Source organism: Podarcis liolepis (genome assembly GCF_965112155.1).
Source record: "Podarcis liolepis genome assembly, chromosome: 2".
Classification (NCBI taxonomy): domain Eukaryota; kingdom Metazoa; phylum Chordata; class Lepidosauria; order Squamata; family Lacertidae; genus Podarcis; species Podarcis liolepis.
The window spans coordinates 107,567,881-107,590,360 of record NC_139555.1 but is presented as its reverse complement, the minus strand read 5'-3'; the positions used below and the strand labels follow the sequence as shown (position 1 = coordinate 107,590,360).

Below are 22,480 nucleotides of genomic sequence, written 5' to 3'. Positions count from 1 at the left end.
ATACTGTAATAACGTATGTGAGCCATTTAGGAAAAATGCTACATAAATGCCAGATTTTCTTATATATTTCTAATGTTGTTCAAGGTACAGAATGAGGGATGTAGAATAAGATGTGACCATTTGTATGTTGCAACAGCAGTCAGAGTAGGCCGCACTGGTAAATAAGGACTCCTACACATCACAAGAGACTGCAGGGTCAGAACTGAAGTACCATAATTAAAAAATCACTTAGTCCCAGAGCAGTTTGTGAACAAACGCAAGAAGATAATGAAAATCATCATCAATCCTCCCAGTGGATATTATTCATTCCACAAATAACTTTCAAGATTGTTCTTACAACCCCCGCCCCACAAAGTTTGGGTTAGCGCTAATTAAAAGAGGGACTTACAAGATTTTCTTCAGTTGTCCTTTTACCGGCCTGTTTAAGCTCCTCCAGTTTCTCTCTCTCTTGCTTAAGACTCTGTGATTCAGTCTGAATTTGTTCCTGGGGAGGGAAAAATACTTATTTTTGCTAGGACAGACAAATCAGATGCTATTCATACAATTAACAACGGTATGAATGTTTTATTTTAAAAAGTAAATCCCTGCCAGTCTGTATTACTATTAGTGGTAAGTGGCTTTTGCACTCGCAGTTTACAGACCTGATGCATCTGCTGACTGTATACACCTTTAAAGCACATTCAAAGCATATTCATTCCTTCAAAATTCTGTAGTTTGTTTAGGGCTGCTGGAAATTGTAACTCTGTGATTGGTAAACTACACTACCCAGAATTCTTTGAGGGAAAGGATGCAGACGCTGTACATCTGAAGCACACTCCTTCCCTCAGAGCTTCAGCTCTTAATAAACTACGGTGGTACCTCGGGTTAAGTACTTAATTCGTTCTGGAGGTCTGTACTTAACCTGAAACTGTTCTTAACCTGAAGCACCACTTTAGCTAATGGGGCCTCCTGCTGTTGCCACGCCGCAGGAGCACGATTTCTGTTCTCATCCTGAAGCAAAGTTCTTAACCTGAAGCACTATTTCTGGGTTAGTGGAGTCTGTAACCTGAAGCACCTGTAACCCGAGGTACCACTATACAACGGTCAAGAGATTTTAGAGGGAGCATGCATGCTTTAAAGGCACACACGCAAAGTTATTGCCGAATTCTTCACAAGGAACTGCTTCACTAAAAGGACAGACGAACTCAAACTGGCTTATGTCCACAGTGCTCCTGGCTGGAAGTTGCTTGGAAAAGTCCCACCAAAAGAAAACCTACAGAGAGACTCTAAAATAATTCGGCAGAAGTCAGCTTTCTCAGTGAGGAAATGCAAAGCAGAGGGGGAAAGCCTCACCAACTCCAAGCTCATTCAAGCCCAGCTGAGGAATTAATTAGCCTCTCCCAGAAACAGCTGGGAAGGGAGAAGAGGGGTCTAGGGATTTTTAAAAATTAGTTTTTAAAGTTGTGTGTCTTTGTTTCTCAATTTGCATGGTTTTGTATGTATTGCGGTGTTTTCTGCGTTGTGCCTTGCAGTTATTTTCATTGATCATAGTTTGCTCATTATTTATTGCAATTGTTAAGAAGGAATTTCTGCTTAATTATCACTTGCTGATGTTTTAAATGTTATTGTGTGCCATTATATTCTAATAGATTATTGAATATTATTTTATTTGGTATTATTATCATTAAATTTGTATACCGCACTATACCCACAGCTCTCAGGGCAGTTACAACGTAAAATCACAAGATAAAAACAAAAACCCAGTTAACTGCTTTATTATGATTTTTTTCTTTTTTTTGCATGGGATCAGATTATTGTAAGGTGTGTGTTCTTTGTTGTGCAGTTTGTTGTTGCAAACCACCTTGTGTACAGTAACATAGAAAAATGGTATACAAATTAAAAGCGACATGAAAATGAGCGTATGGTTTTGGACTCTCTCTGTGGAATTGACTCTTTTCATACTAAATCCCATGGTATTTCTGCTGCATGCATTTTCCAGCAGTAACTGTGTACAAACCATGCATTTACATCACATCCTGTCCCTAGACCAGGGGTCTGCAACCTTTAAGACAAAAAGAGCCACTTGGACCCATTTCCAAAGAAAAAAAAACTGGGAGCCGCAAAACTCGTCTTTATAAAAATAACTTTTTTGTCACTTTTTTATTATTTCTTTGTTTGACCCCTCAGAATTACTCCTCCTCATAGAAATAAACATTAAATTAACAAGTTACCTTTTTGTGTGTGTGTGTTCTTCACTCCCCTTCAAAACAGTGACCAGCGTACATGCCCCTTTTCAATGCAGTGACCAGCATACATGCCCCTTACAATGTAGCGGGCGGGCGGGCGGGAAGGTGACGTCGAGACGGTGTGTGACTAACTGCCCCCATGCGACGTCACAGCCAGTACAGCGCCCGCCACAGTGGGGAGTGTCGGGGTGCACAATGCGCCTCCTCCCCTCGCTAGTATCCGCCCCAGAGCCGCGGGTAAGGTGTAAAAGAGCCACATGCGGCTCCGGAGCCGCGGGTTGCAGACCCCTGCCCTAGACCTTAAGGACAGTGGTTTGTAGTTCCTTAAAGTGCAAACCACAGTCCCCAGGATTTGGGTGTGGGTGGGTATGGTTTAAATATATAGCATGTGCACAATCCAGTTTGCCACCAACACTGTCACAGTCAGAGACGTTAGCTGCCAGCACAAATCTAAATGAAACCTGGGTCACGGACAGGGGAATAAATACCAAGGAATCTAAAGAGACTGTTTATGTACGCTACCACGGCTGCTAGAACGTTATTTGCCCAAAAGTGGAAAAAGGAAGGCGTACCAACAAAGGAAGAATGGATAATCAAGATGATAAGAGCATGCCAAAATGGCAAAACTTACTGTGAAGATCAGGCATCAAGACGAGAAGAAATTTAAGCAAGATTGGGGGGGAAAGTATGTTAAGGAACACTGTAAATGTGTTAAAACATTAGCAAGATTGATGTAGCATTTTGTGCCGGGTTTACGTATAAGCTAAACAACCTATAGCTTAGGACCCCACTCTCTTGGGGGCCCCCCCAAAAAATTAAAGAAAAACCTGGATGTACATTTCCAAAATGTAAGATGAAAAACAAATAAAATAAAACCTACATACGGCAACAGTGTTTTGTGTTGTGTAGGCTCCTAGGATGTAATGGCCTGCTAGCCTGCTCCCTAAAATATCACTGGTTTGCTCATTTCTATGTATAGGGTGCCTACATTCTGCATGGACTGGTTGCATGGTAACTTGTGCAAATGGCTTTAGATACCTATTAGGTCCATAAATTACCAGATAGCATACAGTGGTACCTCGGGTTACATACACTTCAGGTTACATACGCTTCAGGTTACAGACTCCGCTAACCCAGAAATAGTACCTTGGGTTAAGAACTTTGCTTTAGGATGAGAACAGAAACCGTGCAGCGGCAGTGGGAGGCCCCATTAGCTAAAGTGGTGCTTCAGGTTAAGAACAGTTTCAGGTTAAGAACAGACCTCCAGAACAAATTAAGTATGTAACCAGAGGTACCACCATTTGTTGTTGACAAAGGGCAGCTGGACATATAAAGGGCCCCATTCCCTTCAGTAGCTTAGGGCCTCATCAAACCTAAATCCGGCCGGGAGCATTCATGAAGTATTTTGATAATTTAGCTAAAAATAAGAACTTGAAATGAATTGGACAAAAGTAATTATATGCGATAATAGTAATAATTATTTGTACCCCGCCCATCTGGCTGGGCTTCCCCAGCCACTCTGGGCAGTTTCCAACCAAGATTAAAAAATACATTAAAATGTCACACATTAAAAACTTCCCTGAACAGGGCTGCCTTCAGATGTCTTCTAAATGCCAGGTAGTTGTTTATTTCTTTGTTGTTTATGAAAGGGAAAATAAATGTGAAACTTGGAAACGTGGGGGTGGGGAGTCAGACAAGATGAATTTGGTGTTAAGATGAATGAAAAAAATGTTGTTGATTGAAAAAAATCTTGGAAAATATTTAAATACATATAAAAGCAAGATACCTGGGTCTCTATAAGGATAGAGGGGTCTCTGGAGTATAGTGCATTTTAAAATGGGGTTTCAGAGTTTTTAGGGGTTTTGAATGTTTTATGTAGGTTTTTCAATTTCATTGTTCTGCTTGGGACAATGACAATAAAGATTATATCAACTGCCTTCTTACCTTATAGTCCAGGGCAGCCTCTTTAGCAGGGAGCACTGCATGAGTTTTGTGCTCCTTGGACCTGTCGCAGACCACGCAGATCAGGCTCTGGTCATCTTGGCAGAAGAGTTTCAGAGGCTCCCGGTGCTTCTGGCACCTGCCCATCCTCTCTCCCGGCGCTTCTTCCACCTGGCTCTTGAACCGCTTGGCGATCTCCACCATCTCCGCCAGTTCCCGGTTCGGCCTGAAATCTTTCTTGCAAGACCTCCTGCGGCAGTGAGGGCAGGAGAAGCGGGTCCGGGCGTCGTCGCAGCACTGGGCGATGCAGGCCTGGCAGAAGTTGTGCCCGCAGTCTATGGACACCGGGTCTTGGAAATATTCCAGGCAGATGGAGCAAAGGGCAGCCTTTTGCAGGCCTCGCATGGGGTCCTCCTCCTCCTCGGCATCCATTGGGAGGTGGGAGCCAAGTTGTGAGTCTTTGCCTGGGCCCCTGCCTGCAGGATCAAAGGGAGCAACTTCCTTCTCCAACCCGATTGGCTGTTGTGCAAAGGGGCAGTTTTTTATTTATTTGTTTTTTTAAAAAAATATTTTCATTAAAAGATTTTCTTGGTTTACAAAAGTCTTGCTCTTTTTTTCAGGTTGTGCAGTCCTTCTTACAAATCGGTTACATTTGTTGTGAGAGCTTAGTGTTGAGTACAGTATAAAGTTGGGGGGAAAGAGGGAGGGGTGGGGTAGTGAGGCTTATATTTTTATATAGTGTAGGTGCTGGGTTTTGTTGCATATGTGTGTGTGTGTGTGTGTATCTATATCTATATCTATATCTATCTATCTATCATCTATCAAATCAAATATATCCTTTATTAGGCATAACAAACCACACATTCTCAAACAGACATCGTATACAAATTGTGCAAATTACGAGCTCAACATAACAAGGTTTGTCCCAGTTAGATCTTTAACACCAGAAAAAAATCAATTTGCATAAATTATCTATCTATCATCTATCTATCTATCTATCTATCTATCTATCGTGTGTTTGTGTATATATGTGTGTGTATATAAATAATTTTTATTAAATTTTCTGTTTTCCAATTTAAAATACACATTTTGCATCATCCTTAAGATATCAATGACTTCCCTTCTTCTCTTTCCAGGGTTCATTTTACATATCATAAATCCCTGCACATTTTGCAAAAGCTATACCATTCATGATTCCATTATTGCATCTATCAAAACTTGTTTACACTGTTGAATTTATCTTAATGCTGCCAGCGTTTTCAGCTGTACATAGTTATTTCCCATATATTCAATAAACATTTTCCCATCTTCTTTAAACCTATATTCTTCTTGAAACAAAATTTAAAAATTCCTTCCAGTAGCACCTTAGAGACCAACTAAGTTTGTTATTGGTGTGAGATATCTGAATGTATCTGAAGAAGTGTGCATGCACACGAAAGCTCATACCAATAACAAACTTAGTTGGTCTCTAAGGTGCTACTAGAAGGAATTTTTTTATTTTGTTTCGACTGTGGCAGACCAACACGGCTACCTACCTGTAACTAGAACTATGTTCTTCTTGTTCTCTTCTTCTAAGTCTGCAAGTTTTGCATATTCTGTCAACTTAAATTGCCATTCTTTGGTTGGGACCTCGCTCGTTTTCCATTTTGGGGCTTATGTGTGGGGTTTTGTGTCAGCGCCAACTGGGTAGGTTCTTTTTCTATTCATTCACTACATTGCAAAGGGCAGCATTGTGGGGCTGTAACTCGCAGGAACTCCCTGGCTTGCAATAGTTTTTGCGAGGAGGCAGGTCAGAACATCAAAAGCAGCGTGCAATTCTAGTGCAGACAATTCTGTATGTGTCTGTAACCGAACATCTGAAATGGCTGCAAGGGTAGTTTGCACGACACTTGAATTTTCTTTGGTGCACTCGATGGCTTCTGTAGAGAAAGGAGATTTTTATTTACTGCTGCGCAGAGAGGGGCGCAAACAGTTAAGAGTAACGGAACACACAAATCACCTCCATCAGTTGGCTGCTTCTACCCAAGCTCATGTATGGATCTGCACAGCAACAGCAACATACACTGCTCAATCGCTGTATTATTCCTCCAGCCCTGCCAAATGAATTATTTTATTTATTTATTCCATTTTTAAATATATCATATTTTTTTCCTCCAAGGAGCTGATGCTTCCCCCCATCCTTATTTAATTCCCACAGCAACCCCATGAGGTAGGTTAGGCTGCGAGTCAGTGACTGGCCGAGCAGGGATTTGAACCCTGATCTCTCTAGGTCCTAGTCCAACACTCTAACCCAGTGTTTCCCAACCGGTGTTCCGCGGCACACACGCAAAAGGGAGGAGCGCGAGACAGCGGAGGAGGAGGAGGCCGGCATGTCCGGGCAGCAGCAGCAACAACAGCAGCAGCAACTCCCGCCGCCGCCCCCTCCTCCGCCCGCTATCGCCGCCGCCGCCTCAGCTGCCCTCGCTCTGCTGCCTCCTCCCACCCCGGCAAGGGGGAGGGAAAAAACTTTCGCTTTTGTGCGTCCCTCCCGGCGTGACGCTGCGCGCTGACGTCACGGGGCGGGGCTTTAATGGTGGTGTGCCGCGAGATTTTTTTCCGGCTAACAGGTGTGCCGTTGCCCAAAAACGTTTGGGAAACACTGCTCTAACCACTACACCACACTGGTTCATGGGCGTAGCAAGGTTTGGGGCTGGGGCAGAACCAATGTGATTGGTCAGCTAGTTAAGTATTTTTATTTTTTTCTTGATCTGGGGCGTGCAGCTGCCCCCTCTTTGGCTACGCCCATGCACTGGTTCAGGAGAAAAAACCCCAACATTTCTCTAGTACATGAGGAAGAACGCCAGGCTGCAAACCTCCTCTAACATCTAGCTTTCTCTATGCAGGAAATTTTATTTTATTTTATTTTTTATTTATTTTATTTGCTATAGCAATCAGACCTGAGTCTATTAAGAACTTGGATGGGAGATCTCCTGGAGATATGTCACCTTAGGCTTTATGATGGAAGAAAGGTGGGGTATAAATGTAGGGGAATAAATTAAGGTGAGCTCCTAGCTCATTAAGAAACCAATTTCCCCCACGCCTGTGAGGGTAATATCACTTTAAATGAATCAGATGAGCCTGGAACAGGCCTTGGGGGTAGGAGAATGATTCAGCAATAGAGAAGCTATGGCTTCCTTTAAACAGAGACGACCCTTTTATTATTATTTATTTATTTTTAAACAGTTTCATAAAGTTTGTCTTATGTTTATGGACATCTGGACTTCTGCAATATGAGAATAGCAGTGTGTTTGCTGCTCTTGAGAGCCAGGTCAAAGACAGAGAGTGCAAGCCTGGACAAAAGTATTTATGGCGTAACTCTAGAACCATCAGAATCAAGTTTATTTCTGTGCTGTTTTTCCAAATTCTGCTCCAAACAGCTCGCGACAACCGTCACGGAAGAGGCAGAGGCACTTGTAAAGGGACCTGCAACACCTCACTGTTTTTATTAGGCAACAATCCCCATAGCACACTATTTAGGACCGCCGGTGAATGTCGAGATAGTATACCACTGAAAATGCATTTCCGTCTTGTTGCCTCTCGTTTTCTAATCAGCTTAAGTAAAGCATGCCAAGGGCAGACTGACCTTCGTCAGAAGACTGGGGGCTGGCTTCAAAGCCATCAGAACAATAATTTCATTGTACACTCAGACATTCTTCATGTAGCAAGATAACACTGGCAGAGAAGTGCAATATTCTGCATGGGACAAATTGATAACTTTGCTTAAAGATATCTGTTGCTATGGCTTTGCATAGTACATAGGAGCATGTTTTGAGAAAGCATAGAGGCAGCCAGTGAGGATGGTTTAAGTTTCTGTCACAATTGCATTCCTTCCTGTAATATTATTAAAGCTGTGTGTACCTAGACAGCATCTTAAAAAGCAGACACATCACCTTGCCAACAAAGGTCCGCATAGTTAAAGCCATGCTTTTCCCAGTAGTGATGTATGGAAATGAGAGCTGGACCATCAAGAAGGCTGATCGCCGAAGAATTGATGCTTTTGAATTATGGTGCTGGAAGAGACTCTTGAGAGTCCCATGGACTGCAAGAAGATCAAACCTCTCCATTCTGAAGGAAATCAGCCCTGAGTGCTCACTGGAAGGACAGATCCTGAAGCTGAGGCTCCAATACTTTGGCCACCTCATGAGAAGAGAAGACTCCCTGGAAAAGACCCTGATGTTGGGAAAGATTGAGGGCACAAGGAGAAGGGGACGACAGAGGATGAGATGGTTGGACAGTGTTCTCGAAGCTACGAACATGAGTTTGACCAAACTGCGGGAGGCAGTGGAAGACAGGGGTGCCTGGCGTGCTCTGGTCCATGGGGTCACGAAGAGTCGGACACGACTAAACAACTAAAGAAGAACAACAACAACAACCCTTTGTTTGGAGGTTCCAGCTTTTTGGAGATATCCACTGTGGTCTCTAGATTTACTCTTCAGCAATAAATTTGAACTCTTTCCACACGCTGAGTTTCTCTTCTTTTGGCTGAAGGGTCATCGTTCTTATGCCGTCCTTTGTAGGGTAACACAAGTTCAAAAGAGGTTTTAGCAGTTCTCATTTTTATATGTAACCCGCCATGAGTCCCATCAGGAAAAAGGCAGGGTATATATCAGGCATAGGCAAACTCCGGCCCTCCAGATGTTTGGGACTACGATTCCCATCATCCTTGACCACTGGTTCTGTTCACTAGGGATGATGGGAATAGTAGTCCCAAACATCTGGAGGGCCAGAGTTTGCCTATGCCTTGTATATATAAATACTGTTCTGAGTTAGGGTGTGGGTGTGTTAGGCTATATGGGGCCTGAGTCCCTTCCAATTCCTGGATCCAGTGAGGATTACATTGCTGGCATAGCCAGGCTAGCTTCCTGGTGTGGTCGTGGCTTAAGTACGAGTCCTTAAAATAACAAAGAAAGTGGCTCTGTGTCAGAGGACAAATGGTGGGCCCCCCTCCTCACCTGGCTGGTATTTTAGAAGGACCAAATAATGGGTAGGCAAACTAAGGCCCAGGGGCCGGATCCGGCCCAATCACCTTCTAGATTTGGCCCGCAGACGGTCCAGGAATCAGCATGTTTTTACGTGAGTAGAATGTGTGTTTTTATTTAAAATGCATCTCTGGGTTATTTGTGGGGCATAGGAATTTGTTCATCTCCCCCACCCAATATAGTCCGCCCCCCCCAAGCAGTGAGGGACAGTGGACCGGCCACCTGCTGAAAAAGTTTGCTGACCCCTGGACTAAAAACACTGTTGTATGAGTTGGAAGCTAGGAGGAGGCAGGCTGAAGCCCACTATGGACAGACATGCTTGATTTCTGCTGGAATCCAAGGCTGCGGTTATGGGAGAAGCAAGACTTTATGGGGCGTTAATGCTGTGAGACCTGCAGAACTCAAAGTAGCAGGGTTGCCCAAAACCAAGTTTTTGTGCAAAAATGTAATCAGTCCACAGCCTCGGCCCCCACTGCATCACTGTTTAGTGTGCAGGACAAGAGATTTGAATGTAATGCAAGGGTAGCCACAGTGTGGGGTGTGTCTGTGTGTGGAATAAGTGTGTCTGCTCAACCCCATTGCCAAAGGTGGGTGGAGATGGAGACAACCCGAAAAGCAGACTATTTAGAATAGGAAGAATGAATGGGAAAACACAGGTTTTCAGGGGTCTTTCCCTAAGTAAAAACCAAAGGCAAAAAGTACCCGTGGGAATGGCCAGCGCTGGACCAAACTAAAAATGGAACAACTAGGTCCAGACTTAATGTGGATCAGCCCTTTCAGGAAGGGTTTTAAAAGCAGCTTAACCTGCAGGCATAAGAAAATGATCGGCTTCTGCTCACCTCCATGCTATGAAAAGCTTCTCATGGCTGCAGATCAAGCTGTTCATTGTGCAGGAAGGCAAACTAGATTAAGATTAAATGCACCCAAACTTGAATGAAAACAGGTGTCACTCTGCCTTTCTCTATTTGTACGTTGAGCAGAGTTATCTTTGCACATATTGCATTGATTCATATTGTTTATTCTGAATAAAATCAGAATGACGTGAAAAAATCTTGCGCTTCGATAGCATCCCTTTCCAAGTTCTTGAGGGAGTCTGTCATTCCACCACCGATTTCTACACACAGCCACAGTCCAGTACGCTCACTCTTTCCTCCATCCACCCAGTTAGCAGGCCATGTGTAAGGGAAAGAACCCTGGTAAAAAGTTGGGGAGGGGAGATATGGGGTCCTCCCCACCCCAGAAAAATTAGAAAGAGGAGGTGTGTATTTCTCACACTGCCTACTTGCTTGGTCTTCCCTCATTTTGTCCTTTCCTTGCCAGCCAGCCAGCCAGCCAGCCAGCCATCAGCAGCAGTCTCTGTGACATCTGTGACATCCTCACATCTTTTTACAGGCACCTGCCGGTCTTCTTCATGTGGGGCCCAGAGGCACCCTGCAGAATTAAATGGGTGGAGAGCTTTGCTCTGGCTGCATTGAGCTCATGGTGAAGGACTGTTGTTGTTTTTTAAAGGAAGGTTTTGTGGGTGCTTTCTGATGGCGCCAGCCATCTGCAGTGAGGGGCAGGGGATGTGCCCAGCAGTCCAGGCCTAACGGTGCCGCTCCTTTAATATGAAACTTCCAGACGTTGTTGTACTACAACTCCCATCAGCCTCTGCCAGCGGTCAGGGATGATGGGAGTTGTAGTCTAGCAACATCTAGATGGCACCATGTTGGCTATCTCGACCTGATATGATGTATGTATTCTTATAACATCAGCTGTGTTTAAAAGAGCTGAAATCAGCACAAAGTTTGTGTAATTTAGAACTGATATGCACAATACAATTTGCTAGTGTTTTGTTTTTTATTGGCACAAAATGTGGGTTTTTGCTGAAGGAAATTTGGGATTTGTTTCACAACAGGATCCTTGCCTTGCAAGTGGGACATGGCCTGTAAAGCCACTCTTCCCGTGCCGTCGAGAAGATAGCTACCCAAACCTAGACAAGTGATATTTTTGCGTGTGTGTTACTCAGCCTCGCTGCAGTTAGCCCAATACACTAACATCAAAACTCGCTGCTAAATCCTCAGCTCGGTTCCAGGCCAGACCCAGAGCCAAGGGAAGATTCTTTCCTGACTGAACATCGCTGGTGAGAAAACGTAGATTAACACTGATGTATCGGCATCAAAAAATGCCACTCGTTCCTCTTCATAGTCCAGAAATACCCAGACTCTCCTGGGGCAGTTGCCCGACGGCAAGATAGTCGGAGGATAGGTTAGAGCTTCAAGGAGATCCCCACTTTGTTGTAGAGCCCATATCTGCTCCTCGGGGCTAGGGGTGATCTGCCCTTTCCTTTTAACAGATTCTTTTGCAAAGCCCACGGCCCAGTGCTTCCCACTGGCCACTTCAACTTCCCAATAATGCCTCCCCGACGTGAGTCCCTCGCAGCCCAGCACACAGGGGTAAGGATCAAATCTCTCGGGGTTGTCAGCTACATCCTGCCATGCATCTCCGAGTCTCACACTCTTCTGATCCGCCGAGAGGACGAGGAAGGGGTTTGCGGTGTCTCCATCCAGCGTCACGTTCACTTGGAAGGGAGGGAGGAAAAAGAGAGAGTGTATGTTACAGACAACCTCTCCATTCTGAAGGAAATCAGCCCTGAGTGCTCACTGGAAGGACAGATCCTGAAGCTGAGGCTCCAATACTTTGGCCACCTCATGCGAAGAGAAGACTCCCTGGAAAAGACCCTGATGCTGGGAAAGATGGAGGGCACAAGGAGAAGGGGACGACAGAGGACGAGATGGTTGGACAGTGTTCTCGAAGCTACCAGCATGAGTTTGACTAAACTGCGGGAGGCCATGGAAGACAGGTGTGCCTGGTGTGCTCTGGTCCATGGGGTCACGAAGAGTCGGACACGACTAAACAACAACAACATGTTACAGACAGAACTGGTTCCCTATTACAAAGCATCTGTGTATGTTATGTTCTCTAATACTGTATTTTGATGCACGCTTTCCCTGAATATACGTATTTTTGTGATGCATTATTTGTTGCTACGGAGAACCGCACTGCAACATTAAAAGAAGGAGTTTCAAAGGGTGGCTGTTTTGATTTGTCCGGAAAAATTTACACATCACTTGGGAAGACAGGCAAACTAATACCAGTGTACTGGAAGGTGCAAAGATCACCAGTGTCAAAGCAATGATTCTTCAACATCAACTTCGTTGGACTAGTCATGTTGTGCGGATGCCTGATTATCGTCTTCCAAAGCAACTACTCTATTCTGAACTTAAAAATGGAAAGCGCCATGCTGGTGGTCAACAAAAGAGGTTTAAAGACTCTCTCAAGGGAAATCTTAAAAAAATGTAGTATAAACACCGACAACTGGGAGACACTGGCCTGCGAGCGCTCCAGTTGGAGAACAGCCTTTACCAAAGGTGTCATGGGCTTTGAAGATGCTCACTCAGGACGCAAGGGAGAAACGTGCTAAGAGGAAGGCACACTTGGCAAATCCATGCTGTGATCAACTCCTACCCGGAAACCAATGTCCCCACTGTGGAAGGACGTGTGGATCCAGAATTGGCCTCCACAGTCACTTATGGACTCATTGTTAAAACCGTGTTTATGGAAGACAACCTTACTCGGCTACGAGTGATCGCCAAAGAAGAAGAAGAAGAATTCCAGAAAGTGCTAATTAAGTAGATTTGCCTTTCCCTGGGAACTGAATTAAAAATCTCCCCTGCCCCTACTGCTGCCAACATACCCAGAAAGTGTGCAACCGCTACTGAGCACAAAAACTACTCACCTCTTGTGCCTCTTTTTTTCACTTCGGCATAAGGCAACTCAAATAATCTTGTCCTGCCTTTCCGGACTCCTAGTTCCTCTTTTGACAAAGATATGCTCTCCAGTTCAACTGACACAGCAGCTGGAGGAAGAGAGGAGAAAAATGGGGATTAGATTCCACAAAGATGGTGCGCTTGGGCCAGTGGTTTTCAGAATTATACATTCAAGGAACTCTTTCCCCTTCAATTTATATAATGAGGAGCTCTGATCTAGAAACATGATCTAGAGCAGGGGTGGGCAGAAGGTAGACAGGGCACTGGTAGAGCTCAGGGTATTTTGAAGTGGATCAGCAAGAGTTGTTTATTGATTCCAGATTGTCCATATTTTGCAGGAGGGATTCAAGAGCATACGGGAAAATTTAGCTTTACAAAATTATTTATTATTATTATTAATTAAATTTGCATGCTGCCCTATATACCGTAGACCTCAGGGCAGTTTACATTAAATTATAACGTGAAAAACCCAAAATACATAAAGTGGATCTGTTGCCCTGGTGCTCCAAATTCACTTCAAAAGAAAAGACTTTTTGCAGTTAGGAAAGTAATGAAGAAACACATAGAGAAGTATGGGATGGACAAATACCCTGCCAGGCTGGCTCTGCCAGCGTGCCCACATAGCTCCAACCTCTCCACTCCCCTGACTCATCACTGCACTGTCCAGGTATAAAGCAGCAATACTGCCATCAAAAGGGTGGTACCACGGCATTGCTCCACCATGCTGGCCACTCCTGATCACCAGCTGGGAACCCAATGTCAGTGGCGAACTTTGGGCTTTCAAATTTCAGCGCACCCTGTGCGGCACCCAAATCCCCTCCCTCCCTTCTTCCTTGTTGTGGCGCCTCCTGCAACACCCTCTTGGCTTGGCACCCAAGGCAGGTGAACCGGTCACAGTCCTTTAAATCGCCCTCTGCAATAATCCGGGAGCACAACTTATCTTGTCGTTAAGTTGCTTTGAGACTAGATAGATGATAGATAGATGGATGATAGATAGATAGATAGATAGATAGATAGATAGATAGATAGATAGATATAGATATGGGACGCGGGTGGCGCTGTGGGTTAAACCACAGAGCCTAGGACTTGCCGATCAGACTTCATTCAATGAATGAAGTTAAGCGGTTTCTAGCTGTAATGATATAAAAGAATATGGAAAAATTGGATTTTTAAATAGGTAAAAATTTAATGTTATAATATATTAAGATCAAAGATCAGGATAAAAGGAGGGAAAGAAATTGCTGAATTAATTAATTGAATTGGAATACAAAAAAGGGAGGTATGAGGAGGTCAGGGAAACAAGGATATGAATGTAAGATATGGAAAGGTTGATTTTTTATTTTTTATCTTTTTTCTGTAAGTGTACTTATTTTGTATTTTTCTTGTATTTTTATTTTTGTCTTTTATTCTTGTATTTTTTATTTTATGTAATTCCTTTTTCTGAAACTCTAATAAATATTTTATATATATAAAAAAAGGACTTGCCGATCAGAAGGTCAGCGGTTTGAATCCCCATGACGGGGTGAGCTCCCGTTGTCCGGTCCCTGCTCCTGCCAACCTAGCAGTTCGAAAGCACCTCAAAGTGCAAGTAGATAAATAAGTACCGCTCTGGCAGGAAGGTAAATGGCATTTCCGTGAGCTGCTCTGGTTCGCCAGAAGCGGCTTAGTCATGCTGGCCACATGACCCGGAAGCTGTACGCTGGCTCCCTCGGCCAGTAAAGTGAGATGAGCGCCGCAACCCCAGAGTCGGTCACGACTGGACCTAATGGTCAGGGGTCCCTTTACCTATATATATGTACAGTATATATATATATAGTGACAAATGAATGTTAAAAATTACTATTTTACTATTTCTAGTAATAATAATTCCTCCCTTCCCTCCCACCCCCACCTTGGCACCTTTGAATTTCTTTAAGATCTCTTCCAGATGCATCCTTTTTTCAGAAAATGCATCCAGCCTCTTCTCCAGATCTTGAGAGCAACCCGCTGGTTTCTGGGTCTTCTGATCCTCGCATCTGGAAGGGGAAAAGGCTGTCCTTAACCACGGACTTGGGAATTCTCAAACCCATGTTCCTTGCCTCTGCCTCCAGCTTGGGAGTTAGTGATTCCCAGAATAAGCGTATTCCCCACCACCACCACCGAACCAGTGATTGTGTGTAAAGTGGATCAAGGCCACCCTTGGAGAAGGCAGCAGCCTCAATGAGACACTTGCACTCCAGCACAGATCCTGCAGCCCTCAGGCTTGTCTCTAGTACTGGTCTGAATGCACGAGAGAACCGTACCTGCTCAAGGTGTTTTTGAGATCCTAGAGATGGGAGAGAGAACACAAAGTGAGATCAGGCTAATCAGACATCCATTGCTCATTGTTCCACATTGTTAAAGTTCCATATTCCTGCATTGCAGGCGGTTGGGCAATATTGTCAGGAGCTCAGCCTACACTCGAGTAGGACCGTGGCAGAGACACATGCCCGGCTGGCATGTTCCCTCCCTCCTGGTTGATTGTTCGGGAGCTTCAAAAGCTTTCTTCTGCCCAAACATCACAGTGACCGATGCCAACCGACACTGGCACACTTAGGGATCCGCAGAGTCTTCGCAGCTTGTGTGACAGACCTCAGCAACTCAGCATTTTGGCTAATCTACTTTATTTACATATAAACACACACAGAGCACTGCAACATAGCTCCCTCTCTCTCCAGAATCAGACAGCAAAGTGAAAAAACAAAGGACAATAGTGCCACTTCATGGAACACAGTAACATAAACATCCTGTCTCCGTCACTTCCCACTCTGTGGAGTCAAAACATACACCGTCATGTGATAGACAACAATCCCATGACTGCAATCACGGAGGAGGAATTCTAACAAATATGACCCGCATGGTCCCTTCCAGCTTTACAATTCTCTGATTTTAAGTGTTTTTACTCTTATCTTCTCTCATTTGCAGTGTCTCTCCGGATACTTTGCCTGAAGCAGAGGGGCAACGCTTGCATATTTTCTCTGCTTAAACGTCTTAATATTTATTCCCAGGTGAAAACACACTTTAAATACTTGTAAGGTCATTTGTTTGCAGTCGTTCCTTCTGCCCTGTCGGTCCTTTTCCTCCCATCTTCCTTTTGCTATTTCCCCCAAAGGCTTTTTTTTTTTTGAAAAGTAAATAAATAAAAGGTTTTCATCTGTTCAAACAATAGAGAGATAAAAGAAATAACAACAGGTCCTAACCATCTCTCACTCTTTGGCATGTTCATCAACTGGCCAAACTCTGACATCACTCTGATGCAAGGTGATTGACAAGTGGGTAGCCCCACCCACTTTTCATGCAGCCTCCAGGGGTGTGGGGAAAATCATGATCCGGCCCACTGGACAGATCCCCTATTCCTGCTCTAGAGTGTTTCTGTAATATTTGCTTTTCTTACAAATGTACAGGAAGAGCCCAAAGGTGCTGCTGCTACACATCAGATCTGCAGAGAGAGATCCTGCAACCGCAACATGCTTTCGGTCCCTCAATTGAAACTCTTAGAATCATAGAATCGTAGAATTGGAAGGAACCCCCGAGGTTCACCTAGTCCAACTCCCTGCAATGCCGGAAATCTCAGCACTTGGTTCCCCGTCCAATTTGAAACCATACCGGACCCTGCTTAACTTTGCAGATGTGCTAGCAGTTTCACTGCTACACCGCTGATTTGCCAGTGTTGCGTGACTAGCCCTTGAATTGGCTCCCTCCAGGAAATTCAAGCGAGAACACTAAGCCCCATGTGAAGACCAAAAAAAGCCAGGTTCACTGCTCCAGTCTAGATCATTAGACCTTTTCCAGCCCTGTACATGGCAGTGAGTTAGGTCCTGAATACAAGCAGGAGCCGTCCTCCAAATAAACACGTGGGAGGATAACTCACCCCATTGCTAAATCTAGATTTACTCCATGCCTGTCTAGATTTAGTAGCCCCAAGGCCCCAGAGCAGGGGTCTGCAACCTTTAAGACAAAAAGAGCCACTTGGACCCGTTTCCGAAGAAAAACAACAATTGGGAGCCGCAAAACCATTGCGACATTTAAAACAAATATATCTCCGGAGCCACGATCTGACAGCGGGCGGGAAGGTGACGTCGGGACGGTGCGTGACTAAGGCATGCACCACCCCCATGCGACGTCACAGCCAGTACAGCGCCCGCCACAGTGAGGAGTGTCGGGGCGCACAATGCGCCTCCTCCCCTCGCTAGTATCCGCCCCGGAGCCGCAGCAAAGATGTAAAAGAGCCGCATGCGGCTGCGGAGCCGCAGGTTGCAGACCCCTGCCCCAGAGGAAGGATCCCTGCTCTCCTTACCTGGAGGAATTCACTCACAGGCTGCTTACATCTCTCTTCCACATCGTGGACGAGGTCACGAAGCTTGGAAATCTCTGATGTGGTGGTCTTCTCCTCCATTATCACTTCCTTCTGCAGCTGTTCTAGCCTGGCCAGCAGGAATTCTTCTTCATCTTCTAGAAACTGATAGAGCTGCTCAAATTCAGACACAATCTTCTTCCCTTCGGAGTCTAACCTTTCCTGCAAAGAGCAGGTCAAAAGGAAGGCAGGGAAGGTCAACAGAAAATGTTACGGTATAGAGTTGTGGCATTAACACCTGAACCACCGACTTTCCCCCATCACTCAGCATTCACGGTGGAAAAGCACCACTCGCTGATATTTTGTTTGTTATGCACCTCTTAAAGGCACAGAAGCCTGGTAGAAGGGGGGAAATGGGCAACTTGGACGGCTTTCATCCACCTGGCAGCCCTCCACATGTTTTAAACTCCAATCAGGTGTTACGTCTGAGAACTGCTGACTTACCAGACGTTTCAAGCGTCTTCTCGCTTCAGCTAATTTCAGGGCCTGGAGTTCCTCGGTCTTTTGCTTCCAGTTCTTCAGTTGCATCTGAAAGTGTTCCTTTTCAACAGAGAAGTTATTAGCAGGCTTGTGGGGCATGGTGTGGGGTGGGGAACCTTACCTATACAGTGGTACCTCGGGTTAAGTACTTAATTCGTTCCGGAGGTCCGTTCTTAACCTGAAACTGTTCTTAACCTGAAGCACCACTTTAGCTAATGGGGCCTCCTGCTGATGCCACGCCGCCGGAGCACGATTTCTGTTCTCATCCTGAAGCAAAGTTCTTAACCTGAAGCACTATTTCTGGGTTAGCAGAGTCTGTAACCTGAAGTGTATGTAACCTGAAGTGTATGTAACCTGAAGCGTATGTAACCGAGGTACCACTGTAGTAAGAAAGGAAGGGGAAAGTGCTTTTGTATTATTATTATTATTATTATTATTATTATTATTATTATTATGTATTTTGTGTTTTTATGTTGTGAACTGCCCTGAGATCTATGGATGAAGGGTGCTATACAAATTTAATTAACAACAACAGGGAGGTAACTTATGAGAGTCTGAGCAACCTGTGTTTAAGTCACATAATTCTCACTTGAAATAATCAGCAAAAGGGATAGTGTGCTTGCTGCCAGTTCTACATATGGCAAGAGTCAACTCACTTAAATAACTAAGACCACATTCATGGCTTGTATTTAAATTGCTGTTATCACTTTAAACAGTCAAGGCTTCCCTGAAAGAATTATGGGAGCTGTAGTTTGTTAAAGGCACTGAGAGCTACCCTCGCAGAACTACACTTCCCAGAGCCACTGAAAAATCAGTCCCCCTTCACAGAGTGCTCTGGGGATTGTTGCTCTGTGAGGGAAATGGGTCTCCTAACATTTCCAAGCATCCTCAACAAACTACGTCTTCTAGAATTCTTCGGGGGAAGGTGTGACTGCTTAAAGCAGTGTCATAGCACTTTAAATGTGTGGTATGAATGTGCGGGTGGCACTGTGGTCTAAACCACTGAGCCTAGGGCTTGCCGATCGGAAGGTTGGTGGTTCGAATCCCTGCGACGGGGTGAGCTCCCGTTGCTCGGTCCCAGCTCCTGCCAACCTAGCAGTCTGAAAGTACACCAGTGCAAGTAGATAAATAGGCACTGCTGCAGCGGGAAGGTAAACAGCATTTTCGTGTGCTGCTCTGGTATCGTCAGAAGCAGCTTAGTCATGCTGGCCACATGACCCGGAAAAACTGTCTGCAGACAAATGTCGACTCCCTTGGCCAGTAAAACGAGATGAGCACCGCAACCCCAGAGTTGTTCGCGCCTGGACATAACTGTCAGGGGTCCGTTACTTTACCTTTTATGAATGTGACCATAGTCATGCTCATTAATTTCAAGGGGTCTACCCTGAGTAAAACTGAGTTGAATACCACGTGTAAGAAGCTACCTTATACCGAGCCCATCTAGCTCTGTACAATGGTCCCACTGATTAAGAATTTAATTCATTCTGGAGGTCTGTTCTTAACCTGAAACTGTTCTTAACCTGAGGTACCACTTTAGCTAATGGGGCATCCCACTGCCACCGCACCACTGCCACACAATTTCTGTTCTTATCCTGAAGCAAAGTTCTTAACCCGAGGTACTATTTCTGGGTTAGCAGAGTCTGTAACCTGAAGCGTCTGTAACCCGAGGTACCACTGTATTGTTCACACGAGCATTCCTCAACCTTATGCCCTTCCTATGTTGTTGGACTATAACTCCCATCATCCCTAGCTAAAAGGACCAGTGGTCAGGGATGATGGGAGTTTTAGTCCAACAACAAGGTAGAGAAAGGCTGGTTTACACACCAACCAACCCCTAGCAGCTCCCCAAAGGCAGGAAACATTCCCTGTCTCCCCTAGAGAAACCAGGGATTGATAAATGGATGTTCTGCAAGCAGTCCAGAGCTACACCCCTTTCCCCTAAACTACAGTGATACCTTGGGTTAAGAACTTAATTTGTTCTGGAGGTCCGTTCTTAACCTGAGGTACCACTTTAGCTAATGGGGCCTCCTGCTGCCAGCACACGATTTCTGTTCTTATCCTGAGGTAAAGTTCTTAACCCGAGGTACTATTTCTGGGTTAGCTTAGTCCAGGGGTCTGCAACCTTTAAGACAAAAAGAGCCACTTGGACCCGTTTCCGAAGAAAAAACAACAACTGGGAGCCGCAAAACCATTGCGACATTTAAAACAAATATATCTCCGGAGCCACGATCTGACAGCGGGCGGGAAGGTGACGTCGGGACGGTGCGTGACTAACGCACGCACCGCCCCCATGCAACGTCACAGCCAGTACAGCGCCCGCCACAGTGAGGAGTGTCGGGGCGCACAATGCACAATGCACCTCCTCCCCTCGCTAGTATCCACCCCGGAGCCGCAGCAAAAATGTAAAAGAGCCACATGCCGACCCCTGGCTTAGTCCGTAACCTGAAGCGTCTGTCACCTGAAGTGTCTGTAAGCCGAGGTACGACTGTACCTTGTAATCCTGAACAGCTTCTTCTATCGGAACGACAGCGTGATGTTGATGCTCGTTGGAAATAGTGCACACCAAGCAGATGGGCATCTTGTCGTCTTTGCAGAAGACCTTGAGATGTTCCAAGTGCTTCTCACACACTTTCCGCTCTTCCAGTGCTTTGGCAGCTTCCAGATTCAAGCATTTGACGATTTCTACGATTCTCGCCAGATGCTGGTTCTCTCTGAAGCTCTTCTGGTGGCTGCTTTCCCCACACTGGGGGCAGGACACGCCAGTCTCCTGCCCCCACCAGCACTGAATGATGCAGGCCTGGCAGAAGTTGTGCCCACAATGTACAGACACCGGCTCTTTGAAATACTCCAGGCAGATGGGGCAGGAAGCTTCCTTGCTCAGGTTTCCTAAGAGAGCGCTTGCATCCATGATTCTCTAGTCAGAAGTTAAGTTTCACTTTCCTCTGCTCGCTTGGACGTGTCATTAACTGGCTCCAGCTCCCGGATTGGCTGAGATGACACCAGGCTGCCTTGGAGACAGTAAATTCCTGCGAACTGTAATGAGGAAGTCGGATTGACGTTGAGTCCAAGTTTTCTTCTGCCAAAACAAATTAAGGCTTAATACCGAAGGCAGGCCCCAAACAGCAGTGGAGTCCGCTTTTAATGTTTCAGTAAGGAGCTTCCAGAGCTTTCCGATCAACATTTTTGGTGTGCGCTTGTGTCTGCAAGCTATTTTTATTTGTTTTAATTAAAGCTTGAAAACACAACAAAAACACAGTATACAGAAAGAAACATGCTTGGTATGTTATGTTTATTTCTGTATACTGTGTTTTCTTTGTGTGTGTTTTCAAGCTTTAATTAAAATAAATAAAAATAGCTTGCAGACACAAGCGCACACCAAAAACTTTTTAAACTAAAAAGTAGAAGAAAAGGGATAAAGGAAATGAAAAAACGTCTGCCCAGAGAGGAGTGCTGGGCTGCACTGCACTAGGGTTGACTCCCCCAAAAATATTCACGGCCAGGGCTATGGCATCCCCCATACCACAAAATTTGTGTGTTAAGATTTTGCAAAAGAAGCTGAACAGCTTTGCCAACTTTTGTGTCCAGATTTTCACTTTTTGAAATATGGCAACCCCCTCCCCCTGCTCCTCCTCCTATTTTCTGCCAGATGGTGCTCCTGGACTCTTCTTGAAAGAGCTTTAAGAGCTGCTTGGTCTGTACTGTGGGTAGGTCAGAGCGGCCATTTCTGCCTCCAACTGTGGAGGCAGAAAACAGCCACTGTGGCTAGGAACCATCAACAACCATTGTGGAATGACACAACCATCTGGCTACTGTACATCCAACGACCCACAACTGGGATTACTTCAGTAATATTTCCCTTTTTGGTGATGCCTCTGTACCTGTTGCTATTGTGTGTGTGTGTGTGCATTTTAAAAGTAGTGTTTATTGAAGTTATTTTTTATGATACAAACCAAACAAATAACCAAGGAAATCAATGTATGGCGTCCCCACTTTCAAATCATAGTCTTTTTCATTGTTTGTTTGCATTTGGTATGAGACACTATACCAGGGGTCTGCAACCATTAAGACAAAAAGAGCCACTTGGACCCATTTCCGAAGAAAAAAAACCTGGGAGCCGCAAAACCACTGCGACATTTAAAACAAATATAACACTGCATATATTGTTTCTTACCTTAATGTCCGATCTGACAGCGGGCGGAAAGGTGACGTTGGGACGGTGCGTGACTAACACACGCACCGCCCCCATGCGACGTCACAGCCAGTACAGCGCCCGCCACAGTGGGGAGTCTGGGGCGCACAATGCGCCTCCTCCCCTTGCTAGTATCCGCCCCGGAGCCGCGGCAAAGGTGTAAAAGAGCCACATGCGGCTCTGGAGCCACGGGTTGCAGACCCCTGCACTATACCAAGGGTTGGGGGTATACTATATAGGGTTGGGGGGATAATGATGGTTGTCAGGGCTGGGTTTAGGTTTGATGAGGCCCTAAGCCACTCACTGAAGGTAATGGGGCCCTTTATATGTCCAGCTGCCCTTTGTCAACAACAAATTGTCGCTGTTTTTTGTGTTGAATATATGCTATATGGTAATTTATGGACCTAATCGGTATCTAAAGCCATTTGCACATAACAAATAGGAGC

At 45.1% G+C, this 22,480-nt stretch overlaps 1 protein-coding gene across 1 annotated transcript in view; it reads right to left on the bottom strand.

Moving 5' to 3' along the window:
• The window catches only part of LOC310700920 (uncharacterized protein), a 31,168-nt gene extending 10,143 nt beyond the window's left edge, over positions 1–21,025 (bottom strand). The window contains exons 1-10 of the mRNA XM_083490872.1: positions 20,337–21,025; positions 17,810–17,905; positions 17,309–17,527; positions 15,276–15,298; positions 14,893–15,008; positions 12,963–13,082; positions 11,237–11,744; positions 10,024–10,086; positions 4,170–4,713; positions 389–484 (exon numbers count right to left, since the gene is read on the bottom strand). Of these exons, the coding sequence (XP_083346998.1) occupies positions 389–484; positions 4,170–4,713; positions 10,024–10,086; positions 11,237–11,744; positions 12,963–13,082; positions 14,893–15,008; positions 15,276–15,298; positions 17,309–17,527; positions 17,810–17,905; positions 20,337–20,753 (2,202 nt within the window). The 5' untranslated portion in view covers positions 20,754–21,025. The remainder of the gene's footprint in view (positions 1–388; positions 485–4,169; positions 4,714–10,023; positions 10,087–11,236; positions 11,745–12,962; positions 13,083–14,892; positions 15,009–15,275; positions 15,299–17,308; positions 17,528–17,809; positions 17,906–20,336) is intronic.
• Positions 21,026–22,480: the final 1,455 nt, after the last annotated feature.